This window comes from Lynx canadensis, chromosome A2 (genome assembly GCF_007474595.2).
Source record: "Lynx canadensis isolate LIC74 chromosome A2, mLynCan4.pri.v2, whole genome shotgun sequence".
Lineage (NCBI taxonomy): Eukaryota > Metazoa > Chordata > Mammalia > Carnivora > Felidae > Lynx > Lynx canadensis.
The window spans coordinates 97,800,728-97,818,446 of record NC_044304.2 but is presented as its reverse complement, the minus strand read 5'-3'; the positions used below and the strand labels follow the sequence as shown (position 1 = coordinate 97,818,446).

At 35.5% G+C, this 17,719-nt stretch overlaps 1 protein-coding gene across 5 annotated transcripts in view; it reads right to left on the bottom strand.

The window, feature by feature from the left end:
- The window catches only part of PPP1R9A (protein phosphatase 1 regulatory subunit 9A), a 333,913-nt gene that overhangs the window by 97,076 nt on the left and 219,118 nt on the right, over positions 1–17,719 (bottom strand). For all 5 annotated transcript variants that reach the window (XM_032592406.1, XM_032592402.1, XM_032592403.1 and 2 more), the window contains exon 6: positions 2,523–2,658. In XM_032592406.1, coding sequence (XP_032448297.1) covers positions 2,523–2,658 — 136 coding nt within the window. The remainder of the gene's footprint in view (positions 1–2,522; positions 2,659–17,719) is intronic.

The following is a 17,719-nucleotide window of genomic DNA, read 5'->3' as shown; positions in this document are numbered from 1 at the left end:
AGCTAAACTCTAATTTAAAAAACAAAATCATATACTCAATTATTCTTCTCTAAAGTCCTGTCTTCACAGGATACTTAGGGATTATCTACCTAGAATAAGATTAATTCTCCAAGCACTTGATTCCCCCATTATTAGAAATACGGAATAAAGAATCACATAACCTAAGTATTACAAGAAACTCCATCACTCGAAACAGGAATCCTCTTTCCAACATCTCTCGTTCCCCAGTTATTCTGTGTGTGCCTGAACAAAGACAGACCCATCAGCCCACTCCATTCAAAAACAGCAAAGTGTTGTAAAAAGTCCCAACTTTGGAGACAGGAAGACTCTATTCCCATACTAAATCTGCCAACTACTGGCTGTATGACTAGAAAAAGCCTCATTTGCTTTGTTTGCCTCATTTTTAGAAAAAAAAAGTCTCTTCTGTGTGCTGTAAAGATTATATGAAATCATCCAGGGAAATGCACCTTGCAAAGTGCCAGGCACTGAATATTTATTTACCTTCCTTAGTCCTGAAAAATACCTGCTCAGGTGACAATCAACTTTGCTTTCTTTAAAAAAAAACTAGGCAAACAAAAAAAAAAATCTTTATGATGTGCTCTTAGGTATAAAAGTTGAGTAACAAACACTCATTTTGCATTTACTCAAATTGGAGAAAATCTAACATCAAGCAAACAGCTTTAGGGGCCTGAGGTGAAAACTTTTGGGGCTGAATGGAATCAGTTCCTCAAAATAACTGGAAGTATGTAATATGTAGCACATGATCTAAAATTTTCACTAGGAGAGCCTTAAAGAGCTATCTTATTTTACCTCTTTCCTTGTTAGACTTGATGTTTTATTTCACAGATTCATGGACCAGTAAAAGCTAGAAAGAATTCAGAATTTTAGCCCAATCTCTTAAAGCCAAAGATACTGAGGCCCACAGCCTGGGAAGCCTGGCTTCCTCGTCTTCCCCCACTTGATGTCATCAGAACTGCCCCGAACCTCACCTCCAAATTCTTTCTAGCAGAATGAGCAGGTAAAAACCAAACCTGCAGAGAATGATTCTACAATCCTAAAACAGGCTTGCAGCCAAACCAAATCAGTGTCTCTGATAAAACACAAAACACTAGCACAGAGAACTGAAGACTAATAGGTAAGATGAAAATTTAAATATCTGACAAAATTGGTTTTTTTGCTTTTTAATTTTTAAATCCAAAATAACATTTTCATATGTAATATCTCAGAATAAAAAAAAATACTTGCCATTTCAAATGCACTCTGAAAGTGAAAAGTTAAATCAACTATATAAGATTCTAAGAGACTAATTCATTCACATTGAAGACTTTGTAATGTTTATTCTTTGGTCAAAAGTTAACTGATGCACCACTTTTACTTTTCTACTATAATAAACGGAGAATACATCCTCATTAAATTACACTCATATAAAAAACTAATATACATTTGGGTTAAAACATTCCAGACTAAAAATACGTAAAATTTCAATGTCTGTTTATTAATCTTCACTATGTCCTGGCTAGAAACCAAAAAAAAAAAAAAAAAAAAAAGCTCTGGAAAAAGAATATATTCAGATGAGCAGAGGTTGAATATAAGAAGTTGCACTGTCCTTACATCAGCTGGTATAAATAATATATGTTTTACCTGAATATTTACTATGTTTATGAAGTATGAAATACTATGATTAAATTATTGATGGATTTTTTTTGACATGCCAATATGAAACACATGCATGTTTAAACATGTTTATAATAAAGCATGTTGTCCCATTATATCAATGTACATTTGGCATTTACATTAGAAATAGACCAGCATCTGCATTACATTATAACGCACAAGGGTTCCAGAGAGCCATTTTCACTTGGGGGTTAGCTTCTATTCATTTACTTGATCTTCTACAGAGAGCAGGATGCAAAATTATTCCAATATGTATCTACTCTAAGGAATATATGCTGGTGGAAAGGCTTTGTTCTGCACTATGTTAGCACAAATCACAGTGAGCAGATCCAAAGACCTTTCTTCTCCTGGAAAAAAGAAACCTGAAAACACTCAGCATTTTTGAGTACTTTCCTGTGTATGTTTGTGTATGTATGCGTGTGTCTTTTTTCAATCAAAATGTTTACTCATTTTTTTTTCAAAAAGCATTACAAACTCACTGTAGAAAATTGGGGGGAAATCAAAAAAATACAAAGCAGAGAGAGAACATCACCAAATTCCAACAATAAAGACAGCTACCATTCGCATCTTGGTTTTTTCGCTCTTTTTTGTTTCAGTGAATTTCTTTTAATAGCACAAAGAGGACTTCCTTGACTCCAAAGTCTTCATGCTGTAAATAGGATACCATTACTTGATTCATCAGTTAATAACAAATGTAAGTAATATTTATTTTCTGTGGAGTTGAATGTAGGCACGTTCTCCTTGAGAAACTGCAAAGAACCTATCCTACTTTTTCCCGGAAAAGAGTTTTGTAAAGTAGGAACACGGTGGGAAGAAAGGCAGGAAGGATGTTTGCAAGCGCCGCTTACCTCATCATCGTCGGCGTCGTACTGGGCATAGTGCTGTTCCAGCAGCTCTCTCTGGCGCCTTTCTTGTTCCAGCGTCTGGCTTATCAACTGGGCAACCTCACTCACTTGTCCTGGCTTTTCTCGCCCAATAACAAATCTGTAGGAAGGTGAAAGGAGACTAATACAGTAAGACTCTCCAGGCAGAAAGGAGAGCTAAGAAAAAGTAACTAAGCTTGATAGTTTATCATGGTCCATCAAGGCTCAAGAACATAATATCACAACGCACTCTAAATGGTATGCCTGGGCGGGAAGGGGAGGTTCGCTGAGCAACTGAACAGGTTACTCCAGACACAGCCCAAAGGAAAAGAAAGGGGAAAGGTAAAGGACAATAAACAAATTACTTTGGGAGAAGACTGAAGAGATATAATCCATTCTACAGTACTTCATACATTTTTGATGCCCCACAAAGTGGAAGCAAACTCATAATTTCCCATACAATTGGACTTGAGAATCATTTCCACAATACTGTCCTCTTTACAATGCAAAAACTGCTTCAAAAACAAGCCTTAGGTGGGTAAGTGAAGAGGGGCATTAACTTTTGCTAAGTTACTATAACTTTGGAGATACAAAAAAGAAGGGGGAAAGAAAAGAAAAACTAAAGGAGAGGTGATAAATTTGAAAATTCACTTTTGGAGAAAGAGGCGCTATGAGGAAGGGTGTGGTTTCAAGAAATAAAGGGACAAAGGAAATATCTGTTCATATTAATTACTGTAAGAAAAAAAGTATAAAGTAAAAAGAAGGGAAGTCATTTACTTATCGCAAGCTACAGTTACTTATGATACATCCTTATCAATACTATGTGTCTGGCTCAACAAATTAATATTCACTTCTTTACATCTTTTCACACTAATATATGGCTATTTTTCTAAAAATATATGAGTAGTACACATGATTTAGATTTAGTTTCTATATATCATTTAATTTCATTATTTTGGATGTGTCTCTTTGTTTAATCTTGTTTCTATACTTAGAACTGACGCTTTCCTCTGATTACAATAGGTTGCTATGTTTGATCATAAGTTTAAATGAAATATACCACCATTCTCTGTACAAATGCACTAAAAGTAAAAATTTTTATACTTAGATGTTAGTAATTGTCTTTATAGCAGTATTTTTATGTAGTTTCAAACAGGATTCTGAAATCTTGCTCAGGTGCTCATTTATCACTTGACTTTTTTTCCTAGGGGATCAACTATAAGTAGAATTTGTAACTTCTCTAATTTCCATCCTTATTCATCCTATAATTTACACATAATAAAATGCATCTATTTTAAATGTGCAATTTGATAAGTCTGACTAACATATAAAACTGTAATCACCACATTAATAAAGATATAGAAAATGTCTATCAACCTAAAATATCCCATTTCCTTTTCTGGTAAATCCTCCTCACCCTGGGCCCATATTAGATTTGTTTTTTCTATAGTTTCATAAAAATGGAATCAGTGTCTCACTTCTTTGGCTCCCCATAATGTTTTGGAGACTTATCCATGCTGTTTCAAGTATCAATAATTCATTCTTTTTGTTATTCCTGGTACCAGATGTACTACATTTGGCTTACCTATTCTTCTATTGATGGATAGTCGAGTTGCATTTTGGATATTATGGGCAAAGTTAGTGTAAACATTTGTGTGCCAACCTTTGTGGGGACATGGATTTTCATTTCCCTTAGACAAATACCTAATAGTGGAATTAATGTTGTATGGTAGTATATGCTCAGCTTTTAAAGAAATAGCTAAATGCGTTTTCGAAGTTGTGGCACCATTTTATATTCCTATTAGCAAAGCATGAAAATTACAGTTGCTCTACATCCTCATCAACACTTAGTTTCGTCTTTTAACCTTACACTTTTTTTTTTTTTTTTAATTTTTTTTTTCAACGTTTATTTATTTTTGGGACAGAGAGAGACAGAGCATGAACGGGGGGAGGGGCAGAAAGAGAGGGAGACACAGAATCGGAAACAGGCTCCAGGCTCTGAGCCATCAGCCCAGAGCCTGACGCGGGGCTCGAACTCACGGACCGCGAGATCGTGACCTGGCTGAAGGCGGACGCTTAACCGACTGCGCCACCCAGGCGCCCCTTAACCTTACACTTTAAACCTTATAATGGTTTCAATTTCCAATGCTTTGATGACCAATTATAATGTGAGTATCTTTTCATGCACTTATTGACCATTCATATATCTTTTCCAGTGAAATACCTTTTCAAATCTTTTGCCAATTAAAAAAAAAAAATGGTTGTCTGGCTTTTTACTATTGAGCTGTAATGGTTTTTTATATATTCTGGATGCATATCCTCATCTATCTATACTCTAAATAACAAATACACATAGATACATACAAATAATGCATGTATATCTGTCTGTCTGATTTATTATCTTCTCCCAATCTGTGGTTTACCTCTTAATTTTCTTAATTGTGTCTTTCAAGGAAGTCCAATTTATCATTTTTTAAAAGATTTGTCCCTTTTGTTTCCTCAGAAATCTTTGCCTCATTTAAGATAGCTAAGATTTTTCCTATTTTTCTTCTAGAAGTGTTAATGTTTTGATTTTATCTTATGTCTTTATTATCTTTCAAATTAATTTCCATGCATGATATTTGATAAAGGTAGAGTTTCATTATTTTCCAAATAGATAACCAGCTGTTTTAACACCATTTGTTGAAAAAACTATTCAATACTGCCACTGAATTACTTCAGCACATTTGTTGAAAATCGGTTGACTATATACCTGTGGGCTGATTTTTGGACTTTTCCAATCTATTCTATTGGTGTATTTATCCTTGTGCCAATACCACACTGCCTCCATTACTGTATAGTAAATCTTGAAACTAGGTGGTGTGAATTTTCCAACTCTGTGTATCTTTTCCCAAATTATTTTGACTACTCTTATAAGTTATCTGCATTTTAATATAAATGTTATAGTCAGCTTATCAATTTCTTTTAAAAGCCCACTGATGTTTGATTTGGGATTGCTTTGAATCTATAGATCCATTTGTGGAAAACTGACATCCTAATATTGAGCTGATCCATGAAGATGGTGCATGTCTGTATTTATTTAGGTTTTCTTTACTTTCTTTCAGTAATACGCTCCAGTGCTCAGTGTAAGGTTGTGGCTATAGTTTGTTAAATTTACCTCTATTCATGCTTTTTCAAGTTATTGTAAGTGGTATGGATTTTTAAATTTGTTTCTGATTGTTTCTAGAATGGAGATAAAATTGATTTTTGAATTTTGGCCTTGTATTTTGTGACTTTGCTAAACTCACTTATTAATCATAGATTTTTAGAGATTCCTTAGAATTTTTCCATATATAAGATCATACCCACTATGAAGACATTTTTCTTTCTTTCTTTCTTTCTTTCTTTCTTTCTTTCTTTCTTTTGGAGATATTCAGTTTCTATGATGGAAGATACATAAAGTCTCTAATATGCCCAACTAATCTAGACATATAATGACTACCTTGAATTCATTATATTTTTGGTTAAAAGTCAGAAATGATATATAAACATAAGGCAATTAATAAACTCATATCCTCAAATGATAGATTTAGGAAAACCTAGATTGACCCTTTATGTTTCTTCAAATGCATACCAAAGTGGGGTTTGAGGGAGTATCACTTACCTACTAGAAAGCTGACAGGAGCTTGAAGGAAGCAATTAACGTACCAAACACTATTAATGGAAAATAGTAGCCAAGCTCAAAGTAAAAGGTAAATAAGAATTCACATTCATTTAAGTCATCAACTCTTTAAACTTATTTGAAAATTACATTGTCAGATCTTTCAGTTGAACAGTTTTCCCTAAGAATGCAGGAGTTTATTTCCTCTGCAAGGCAAGTATTTAAAATTACTCTGATCACAATTCAGGGAGAGAAATAGATAAGATTTGGTTCACTTGCCAATGAGTTGGAACCAGTGCTGATGGTTCTAGAGGTGAATGAAGGAGTCATTGGTGAGAAATTTCAAAGTAGAAAATTATTTTTAAGGCCCAAATTACAATATTAGAGTATATCATATATATTAAATTATATAATTATATAATAAATCAAAATTCCAATACAATGTGCAAGCTTTTTCCTGTCCTCAAAACATGATCTCTAATTCCAACCTGGAATTATTCGTGATGCTAAAACTAAAACAAAAAAAAAAACAAAAAACCTCCCCCCCCCAAATATATGCATAATCAATGTTTCAGAGGAAATAAGAATTGTTCCATACTACATAAGAAACCAGCATTTTAAACAAGAAGGCATAGTTGCTCAAATCACAGCATGGCTTTCTGAATTTGCCCTACAATTTAACATTATTCACTATTTTCCCAATATTAGTCTGTATTCAAAATTACTTTACAGTCTGAAAAAATAAAAGTGATTTGTAATTGTACATAAAATAGACAGTCCATCTCACGAAATACACTTTTTAAAGTGTTATATTAAAGTACATGTCTTCATTCAGGCAGCTATTTGGGGTAGCATTATAGCACTTAGCTACACACACCTTTAAAACCTATAACCTAGTATAATTTATAATTCATATATGCAGTAGAAGAATGTCATCTTGATAAGTATGGTTCAGAGTGAAAGCACCCAGAAGTGGAACTAAACTAATCTGCGTGCCTGATTTTTCCCTCATGTGATAACTGGCATCTACTCCATGTGTCTAAAGGAGCAATAAAAGAATAATAGATGGTATAGGGGCGCTTGGGTGGCTCAGTCAGTCAAACATCCAACTCTTGGTTTTGGCTCAGGTCATGATCTCACATTTTGTGAGTCAGAGCCCTGCGTGGAATTCCTAGATGACAGCACGGAGCCTGCTTGGGATTCTCTCTCTTCTTTGCTCTCTGCCCCTCCCTAGGCTCTCTCTCTCTCTCTCTCCCTCTCAAAGTAAATGTTTTTTAAAGTTTTATTTACTTTTGAGAGAGACACAGCATGAGCAGGGGAGGGGCAGAGAGAGAAACAGAGAGAGAGAGAAACAGAGAGAGAGAGAGAGAGAGAGAGAGAATCCAAAGTAGGCTTAGGCTCTGAGCTGTCAGCACAGAGCCCGATGAGGGGCTTGAACCCCTGGGTTATGACCTGAGCTGAAGTTGGTCACTTAACAAACTGAGCCACCTGGGCCGCCCAATAAATAAACTTTTTTTAAAAATGTGGTACAGACATGAAAGGATGTTAGGCACTATTACCATTCTGAGGAAAGTGATAAAATCTCCCACTTGGAAAATGTGTAACATTCAAATTACCTTTCTATATGTTCTTAAATATTTCCGTTTTTAAGGTGTCTTTATAAATATGGACTCCTGTATCTGTGTGTGTACAATATAGCACATGTAGAATCGGGCAGAAGATGCAAATTTTAAAGTAAGGTTATTATTTTAATTATGAATTTGCACTATAGATATGCTGTGATAGTTTAATTTAGGGGTTAAAAGTGTCTGTAAAAGGGAGAGAAGGTTTTAATAGGACAAATTCACTAAGCCATAAACATGACAGTAGGACCAGCTCTGTGACCTTGAATGTATTAACATTTCTAATCCTCTGTTCCCATATTGTAATAAAATGAATGTAACTCAAATATTATGTAATACATATAAAAAGATTAACTAAGGACCTGGTGCCTAGAGAGTATTTAACAAATGTTTACTGTTGTTTTTACCTGGATAATGTATTAATAGCTAGATAGAGTTGAACACCTTTAAAAGTACTATCTGTGCACCCTGTCCCAGTTACCTCTTATTTGAATCACACTAGATTTGAAAACGGAGTAGTTTTTTGAGAATCAACCACAGTAAAGATAAAATATCTGCACTAAAGTGTGTTCTGAGAAACTTAATTTCAGTTACCACTGAAATATAAAAGTATACATTATATGCTCACTTTAAATTGAAATTTTTCAGGGGCGCCTGGGTGGCGCAGTCGGTTAAGCGTCCGACTTCAGCCAGGTCACGATCTCGCGGTCCGTGAGTTCGAGCCCCGCGTCGGGCTCTGGGCTGATGGCTCAGAGCCTGGAGCCTGTTTCCGATTCTGTGTCTCCCTCTCTCTCTGCCCCTCCCCCGTTCATGCTCTGTCTCTCTCTGTCCCAAAAATAAATAAACGTTGAAAAAAAAAATTTTTTTTTAAAAATAAATTGAAATTTTTCAGTCTTAAAAAATGTAACAATTAATAAAGTCAGCAACAATCAGTCCCTCTAAACACGTGACCAAATCAACTGATATGCACAGTTTTGGTTTATATTTTAGACATTGTCTCCAACTGAAATGACATGCATGTAGTCAAATCATCCAGTTAAGTCATCTGTATTTTTTTTCTTGTTACTATCTAAATTTGTTTACTTTGCTTAACATTCAAGTTACCTTTCTATATGTTCTTAAATGTTTGGTCTTTTTATTTTTAGCTATAAAGCATGAGATAACAGAAGCCAAACTGTAATGGATATTTAAATTAAAAGTTGGGTATTTACTAAGGTTATAATTGACAAATAAAGGCTAAAACTAAAATATAGAATTAGGATTTATGTGTTCAGCATGGCTTTTTTCTGGTGTTTCAAACAATCATGTTGTTTTGATGTGAATTATTTTAGTAAGAACTGCCCCCTCTCCCCCTCAGGCTGAGATACAAGAGGTAAAGACAGATAAATCAGGTTTCCTTTTTCTTTTCATCTATTATCAGACCAAGCCATGTTCATGCACTGTCCCTTAGAGTTCAGATGACGAGATTACACAGGTTTCATCTCATTAGTTTATTGAATTCTCTGGTGAGCTGTCAAACAAAAACTAAACAACTATAAAATTGCATTTACAATTTGCTGAATTGAAATCATAAAGATCCTACATGTTCAGTGTAAATGATGTGAGAAGTTATGTTGAAAACTGATGAGTTGTGAGTGTCTTGTTTTTCAGACATGTTATTCCAATAAAAGTGATATACTAGTCAAAAATGGCACTTAGCTGATGTCAAAACTTAAAAATTTTTCACGTAAAATGAAGCAAGTCGGTAAAATGAAAAGCCATAATAGGATATAGTTATTAGTGTTCATATAATCAATCCTTTCATTAAGATTTTTAACAAATATTTATCGTGCACACAACAAAAACCTACAAGATGTATTTTAAAAACAAGAATAGTAGATCCATAACATCTCTTCTCATTATACTGGAGTCTTGGATCATAAGGTCACATGATACTTTTAAACATTTTTGTAGAAAATGTCTCATTTTTTTCTGTTTGATCACATTTTATGTCCTTACTCTGAACTTGACAGCTTTGAAAATACTTGACTTAATTGTTTTCACTAAGATTTGTGTTACTATCTAGAGGCAAAAGTCCTACACAACCAAGGTTTTGACTCTTTTTGTACTTGGATACTCTTACATATTTCTCCTTTCTATATTGGGATTTGGATTAATATAATAATACTTTTTATTTAACATTAACATTTTTTTAAATTCATCTAGGAAAATGTTTGCTCTTAAAAGCTAGACCTTTCTCAGGGGCACCTGTGTGGCTTAGTCAGTTAAGCACCAGACTTTGGCTCAGGTCATGATCTTGCAGTTTGTGAGTTTAAGCCCTTCGTCAGGCTCTGTGTTGACAGCTCAGAGCCTAGAGCCTGCTTCGGTTTCTGTGTCTCCCTCTGTCTCTGCCCCTGCCTGCTCACACTCTACCTTTCTCTCTCTCTCTCAAAAATAAATAAACGTCAAAAAAAAAAAAAAAAAAAAAGCTAGACCTTTCTCTGACTGACTTATTTCACTTAGCACAATACCCTCCAGTTCCATCCAAGTTGCTGCAAATGGCAGGATTTCATTCTTTCTCATTGCCAAGTAGTATTGCACTGTATATATAGACCACATCTTCTTTATCCATTCATCAGTTGATGGACATTTGGGCTCTTTTCATAATTTGGTTATTGTTGAAAGTGCTACTATAAACGTTGGGGTACATGTGCCCCTACGAATCAACACTCTTTCATATGTTTTCACTCATATGTGGAACTTCACTCATATGTGGTACCAGAATACCATGGGGTAAAGGGAAGGAGAAAAAATAGTTTCAAACAGAGAGGGAGACAAACCATAAGAGACTCTTTTTTTTTTTAAACGTTTTATTTATTTTTGAGACAGAGAGAGACAGAGCATGAACGGGGGAGGGGCAGAGAGAGAGGGAGACACAGAATCTGAAACAGGCTCCAGGCTCTGAGCCGTCAGCCCAGAGCCTGAGGCGGGGCTCGAACTCACGGACTGCGAGATCGTAACCTGAGCTGAAGTCGGACGCTTAACTGACTGAGCCACCCAGGCACCCCCATAAGAGACTCTTAAATACAGAGAACAAACTGAGGGTTGATTGGGGGGGCACTGGGAGAGGGGAAAATGGGTGATGGGCATTGAGGAAGGCACTTGTTGGGATGAGCACGGGGTCTTGTATGTAAGTGATGAATCCTGGGAATCTACCGCCGAAGCCTAGAGCACACTGTATACACTGTACATTAGCTAACTTGACAATAAATTATATATATTTTTTTAAAAAGCTAGCCTTTGGGGCGCCTGGGTGGCGCAGTCGGTTAAACGTCCGACTTCAGCCAGGTCACGATCTCGCGGTCCGTGAGTTCGAGCCCCGCGTCAGGCTCTGGGCTGATGGCTCAGAGCCTGGAGCCTGTTTCCGATTCTGTGTCTCCCTCTCTCTCTGCCCCTCCCCCGTTCATGCTCTGTCTCTCTCTGTCCCAAAAATAAATAAACGTTGAAAAAAAAAATTTAAAAAAATAAATAAATAAAAAGCTAGCCTTTAAATATCTAGATCTGAAATATTTAAACTTAAGTGTAAGCATTACTTCTTGAAATGAATGTTCTATCTAACCAAGTTCTAATTATAAAAACTTTTTTCTGCCACTATACTTCAATATAGTAGTTGAATTTCAAAAGTAGTTGAATTCTTAAAAAACAAAAACAAAAACAAAAAACATTGCCTAACCCATGCTACTTCAAGGACTATACACTACGTAATAGGTATAAACTTAAATATGTTCTAAAAGTGTTATACCTTCTCAAGAAGTGACGTTTCTCTATTTTAAAGTTAGCTTTGATGTTTCAGGTTTAAATATTTATACATACAACAATTTAAAATAAAATATTTTAAGTGTTAATCTGTAAAAATTGGCATCAGAAAATGTCTCATTAAGCCAAAGTCCCCTTTAAAACAATTTTTTGAAATCTCCACTGTTTTTTTTTATTTGTTTTAAATGTTTGTTTGTTTGTTTATTTATGTTTATTTATTTTTGAGAGAGAGAGAGAGACAGAATGTGAGCAGGGGAAGGGCAGAGAAAGAGAAGACATAGAACCTGAAGCAGGCTCCAGGCTCCAAGCTGTCAGCACAGAACCAAATGTGGGGTTTGAACTCATGACCTGTGAGATCATGACCTGAGCGATCATGACCTGAGCCGAAGTTAGACACTCAACCAACTGAGCCACCCAGGTGTCCTGAAATTTCCACTGTTTTTAATCTTCTTTCTATCACCAGTGGTTGTTGACTACATACACACACACACACACACACACACATATATATATATATATATACACACACACATATATTTATATGTACATATACATTTACAAAATATATTTATAGATATGCATTTATAATATATGTTATAGTATATTTATAGTATATATTATATTTATAGATATACATTTATAATACATATTATATTATATTTATATTATATATTATAATTATGTATTATATATATTATATACACACACACACACACACATACATATAATTTAGAACTTATAATATCTATGGTCCCAAATACATAGTAGCTGCTCTTCTTGTCTGACTGCAAGGGAGTAATAATGTAAACACAAAATCTACAAGGACTGAGAATTCCCATGAACATGGTGGTGCCCTCACTGCCCTCCATTACAAATGACACTCCGTTATGCACAATTATAAAATCAAGACTCTGAGAAAAAGTGACACTCTCAATTTCTCTTTGTGCTATAATGGCAACAAAAACCTCATCTTAAAATGATGTGAATGAAGCAAAACATTTCAAGATTTAATGCATTTCAAATGGAAATCTCAGATATACCAATTAAGTAAAGATTTTTTTTAGTTTTCATATTTAGAAATTACATGTCCATTGCACTACTCTAAAGGATATAAAATGCTGATTCAAAGGGGCATACGCACCACAATGTTTAAAGCAGCATTATCAACAATAGCCAAACTATGGAAAGAGCCTAAATGTCCATCGACTGACAAACAGATAAAGATGAGGTATATATACACCATGGAATACTACTCAGTCATCAAAAAGAATGAAATCTTGCCATTTGCAACAATGTGGATAGAACTAGGGTGTAATATGCTAAGTGAAATAAGTCAATCAGAGAAGGACAAATACAGTATGATTTTACTCATATGTGGAATTTAAGAAAAAAAACAGATGAACATAGGGGAAAGGAAGGAAAAATAAAATAAGATAAAAATAGGGAGGCAAACCATAATAGACTCTTCCATATAAGGAACAAACTGAGGGCAAATGGAGGGGAGATGAGTGGGAAGATGGGCTACATGGGTGATGGGCATTAAGGACAGCACTTTTTGGGCTGAGCACTGGGTGTTATATGCAAGCGACAAGTCACTAAATTCTACTCCTGAAACCAATGGTACACTATATGTTAACTAACATATATAAAAATAAATAAATAATTACATACATACATACAAACTAAGGTAAACAAATCAGAGAATATTGGTCCTAGAATAGAATGTAAATGTTATAAGAAATTATATAGCAAAAAAGGAAAGGCAGAAAGAATAGGAAGTAGCTCAGAATATGAGTGCACTAAATTTGCTTACCTTTTTATTGTTTTATTATTTAAGAATTTATTTGATGTTTATTTATTTTTGAAAGACAGATACAAAGCATGAGTGGGGGAGAAGCAGAGAGGGAGACACAGAATCTGAAGCAGGCTCCAGGCTATGAGCTCTCAGTGCAGAGCCTGACGCGGGGCTCAAACCCACGAATCATGAGATCATGACCTGAGGTGAAGTCTGATGCTTAACTGACTGAGTCACCCAGTCTCCCCTCCTTATCTTTTTTTTTTTTTTAAACGTTTATTTATTTTTGGGACAGAGAGAGACAGAGCATGAACGGGGGAGGGGCAGAGAGAGAGGGAGACACAGAATCGGAAACAGGCTCCAGGCTCTGAGCCATCAGCCCAGAGCCTGACGCGGGGCTTGAACTCACGGACCGCGAGATCGTGACCTGGCTGAAGTCAGACGCTTAACCGACTGCGCCACCCAGGCGCCCCTCCTTATCTTTTTAAAGTGGTAAATTAATGATTATTTTATCTAAATAATAAATCTAAAAATAGGAGCTGAATGATAAAAGAATTCAGTTTTTAGCTTCATCCAACAGGACAAAATTGCAAAGCAATAAGGATATTATAATCCCACATGTGTAAGAATGTACATGTATCTGAAATATCTGGAATGACATACACCAAACTGTTAATAGTTATTTCTTTGGGGAATTGGATCCATGTGTGAGAGTGTGTGTGTACGTGTAGGTGGGGAGGTGGTCTCGGGCAAGGAAAACAGTAGACTTTTACCTTTACCTACTCAGTACTGCTTGATTTTTTTTTTTTTTTTTTTTTTTTTGGACAAGTATGCCTTACTTTCACAATATAAAAACATTAAACAAATAACAGTAAAAAAAAAAAAAAAAAAAGGCGGTGGGGCGTGAGGGCACCCGGGTAGCTTAGTCGGTTGAGAGTCAACTGTTGATTTCAGCTCAGGCCATGATCCCAGGGTCGTGGGATCAAGTCCTGCTTCGGCTCTGTGCTGAGCACAGAGCCTGCTGAAGATTCTCTCTTTCTCAGGGGTGCCTCAGGGGCTCAGTCAGTTAAACATCTGCCTCGGGTTCAGGTCATAATCTCATGGCTCATGAGTTCAGGCCCCATATCGGGCTCTGTGCTGACAGCTCAGAGCCTGGAGCCTGCTTTGGATTCTGTATTTCCCTTTCCCTCTGCCCCTCCCCTGCTCATGCTCTGTTTCTCTGTCTCTCTCTCTCTCTCTCTCCCAAAAATAAAAAAAAATAAAAACATTAAAAAAAATTATTTCCTTCTGTCCCTCTCCCTGCTCTCTCTCTCAAGTAAACAAATAAAAAAGAAATTACATGTCCAGGTATGAATCCAAAATATCAAGTGCATATTTATTTAAAAACCTCATCATTAATTTATATTTTTCTTTTGAGTGTTCTAACCTTTCCAAAATGGACAGGGCAATATTTAAGACCTTCAGATTAATTCATTTTTTATTATGTGTGACTATAATTCCTCCAAAATCCTCACCTCCAAAGTGCCATATGGCTCAGTGTCAAAAAGTCATTAAAAACATATGCTAGGGGTGCCTGGGTGGTTCAGTCAGTTAAGTGTCTGACTTCGGCTCAGGTCATGATCTCACAGTTCGTGGGTTCATGCCCCACGTCGGGCTCTGTGCTGACAGCTCAGAGCCTGGAGCCTGCTTCAGATTCTGTATCTCTCTCTCTCTCTCTCTCTCTCTCTCTCTCTCTCTCTGCCCCTCCCCTGCTTGTGCTCTGTCTCTCTCAAAAATAAAATAAACATTAAAAAAAATTTTTAAAGCAAAAAAAAACAAAAAAAAAACATACGCTAGGGATAAAGCATGATGAATGCATAGTTATTGATCATATAGCAGTACCTGGAAGAAAGCATTTAAAGTTTAATGTAAATGCCCTGAAAAACAAATACACAATATATTATTAGAAATTTCTCATACTGAAGCACACTCTCCTGTAACATCAATTTCCTATAACTGCTGTCCTCCAGTACTAGGATGGCTGTCTGCAGTAAAAAGAATACCTAAGTAAGAACACCTAAGTCTTTTCCTAGAGTCTACTCTTTCAAATGTTTTGCAATTGTTACTATGTCTTCTTAAAATTTTCTGTTTTAGGCAAAAGTTGGCAGAATCTTTAATTTTTATATATAGAAGGAAACAGTGTTTAGACCTTTCACTATCCTGGTCAGTCTTTCCTAAATAATCTCAAATGTTTCAGGGTTCTTCTCAAGATAGGGTATGGAACATTTTTTTTTTAATATGTGAAATTTATTGTCAAATTGTTTTCCATACAACACCCAGTGCTCATCCCAAAAAGTGCCCTCCTCAATACCCATCACCCACCCTCCCCTCCCTCCCACCCCCATCAACCCTCAGTTTGTTCTCAGTTTTTAACAGTCTCTTATGCTTTGGCTCTCTCCCACTCTAACCTCTTTTTTTTTTTTTTCCTTCCCCTCCCCCATGGGTTCCTGTTAAGTTTCTCAGGATCCACATAAGAGTGAAACCATATGGTATCTGTCTTTCTCTGTATGTCTTATTTCACTTAGCATCACACTCTCCAGTTCCATCCACAAGGGTATGCAACATTAAACAAATACATTTTATTGTGGTATAACATTAATTAGTCTGTCCGTCCGTCCATCCATCCAACCAGTTATTGATCACTACATAACAGGCAGCCTCCGAGATGGATCCAAGTGATCTCTGGCTTCTGATGTTCGAGTCTTGTGTAATTCTGTCCCCTTGAGTATAAGAGGGACTTGCTAACTCACTTTTATCAAACAAAATACAAAACTAATGGAATGTCCCTTTGGATATTAAGTTATAAAAAGATGACAGATTCCATCTTGGGTACTGTCTTGGGTCACTTCCTCTGGGAAATTCAGTCTCCATGTTGTGAGGCATCCCTGTAGGGAGGCTCTCAGGAAAAAACTAGGAAATAGATCCCAGAAACTGTGTTGTTTCAAATCACAAAATTTTGAGGCAATATGTTTTACAAGAACAGGTACACTAAGTCATTTACATAATAGTACACAAGATTCGAAAGGTCCCACTTAAAGCTGGAGACCCCCAAAAAAGGGTTCTTAAAATTATATCGCAAATCCACGACTGAATAAGGAAAAGAGTCCAGAGAAGAACTTAATACAGATTTTTTTTTCTGGTAAAAAATAAATAATAAAATGTTTTTTTACATAAAAGTATACAGCACAATAACACATACGTACTGCTGAGGAAGTTCAGTTTGATTGCATTTGCCTTTCCTAAGTAGACACTGTCCTCCTTTCCAAATCACCATCACCATCAACATACTTAGTTAGCATGGTGCTTTTTAAATTAATCAGAACTGTTAGCATACGTTTAAAAAATCTGTTTTATTGAAGTCAAATTTACATATAATAAAATTCACCAAATTTATTTTGTATGAGTTTTCACAAATACACACACACACACACACACACACACACAGCTGTGTCACAAATACAATAACCACAGTATAGCACAATTTCATTGCCTCAAAAATATTCCCTCTTAAATGCTTGCAGTTTACAGTACAAAAGCTTTTCTGTCTGCCTTCTTTTGGTCAATATAATAGCTCTGTCAGTCAAATATTATGTTGAATATATTGGTAATTTGTTTCTTTGTATTGCAAAGAAATATTTCATTATACAGGAATACAATACAATTTGTATATCCTTTATCAGTTAAAGGACATTTGAGTTTTTTCTAGCTCTTATGAACAAGGCTCCTATGAACATGTAAGTATGAGTCGTTTGGGTAGATGTATGTTTTTATTGCTCTTGAATACATAGCTAAGAATAGAATTGCTGGCTGGTATGGTAAGTACAAGCTTAGCTTTATAAGAACCTGCCAAACTGTTCTGCAAAGTGGCTGTGCTATTTTGCATTCCTGCTGGCAATGAATGAATGTTAAATCTGCTCCACATCCTTGTCAATGCATAGTATTATCAGTCTTTTAAATTTCAGCCATACTAGTGGGTGTGTAGTAGCACCTCATTCTGGATTTAATTTGCATTTCCCCAATGATTAATGATGTTGAGCAGTATTTCATGTGTCTAACTGTAGATCTTCCTTGGTAAAGTGTCTCTTTAATTGATTTGCAATTTTTAATAGGGCTATATATCATCTTATTGAATTATAAAAGTTCTTCATATCTTCTAAATAAGAGCCCTTTATCAGATAATTGTTTTTGCAAATATTGTCTTTGGCTTGCTTTTTCATTTTCTTAATGGTATTTTTTGAACAAATGTTTTAAATTTTGATGTAGTTTAATTTATCATGTCTTTCTTTTATAT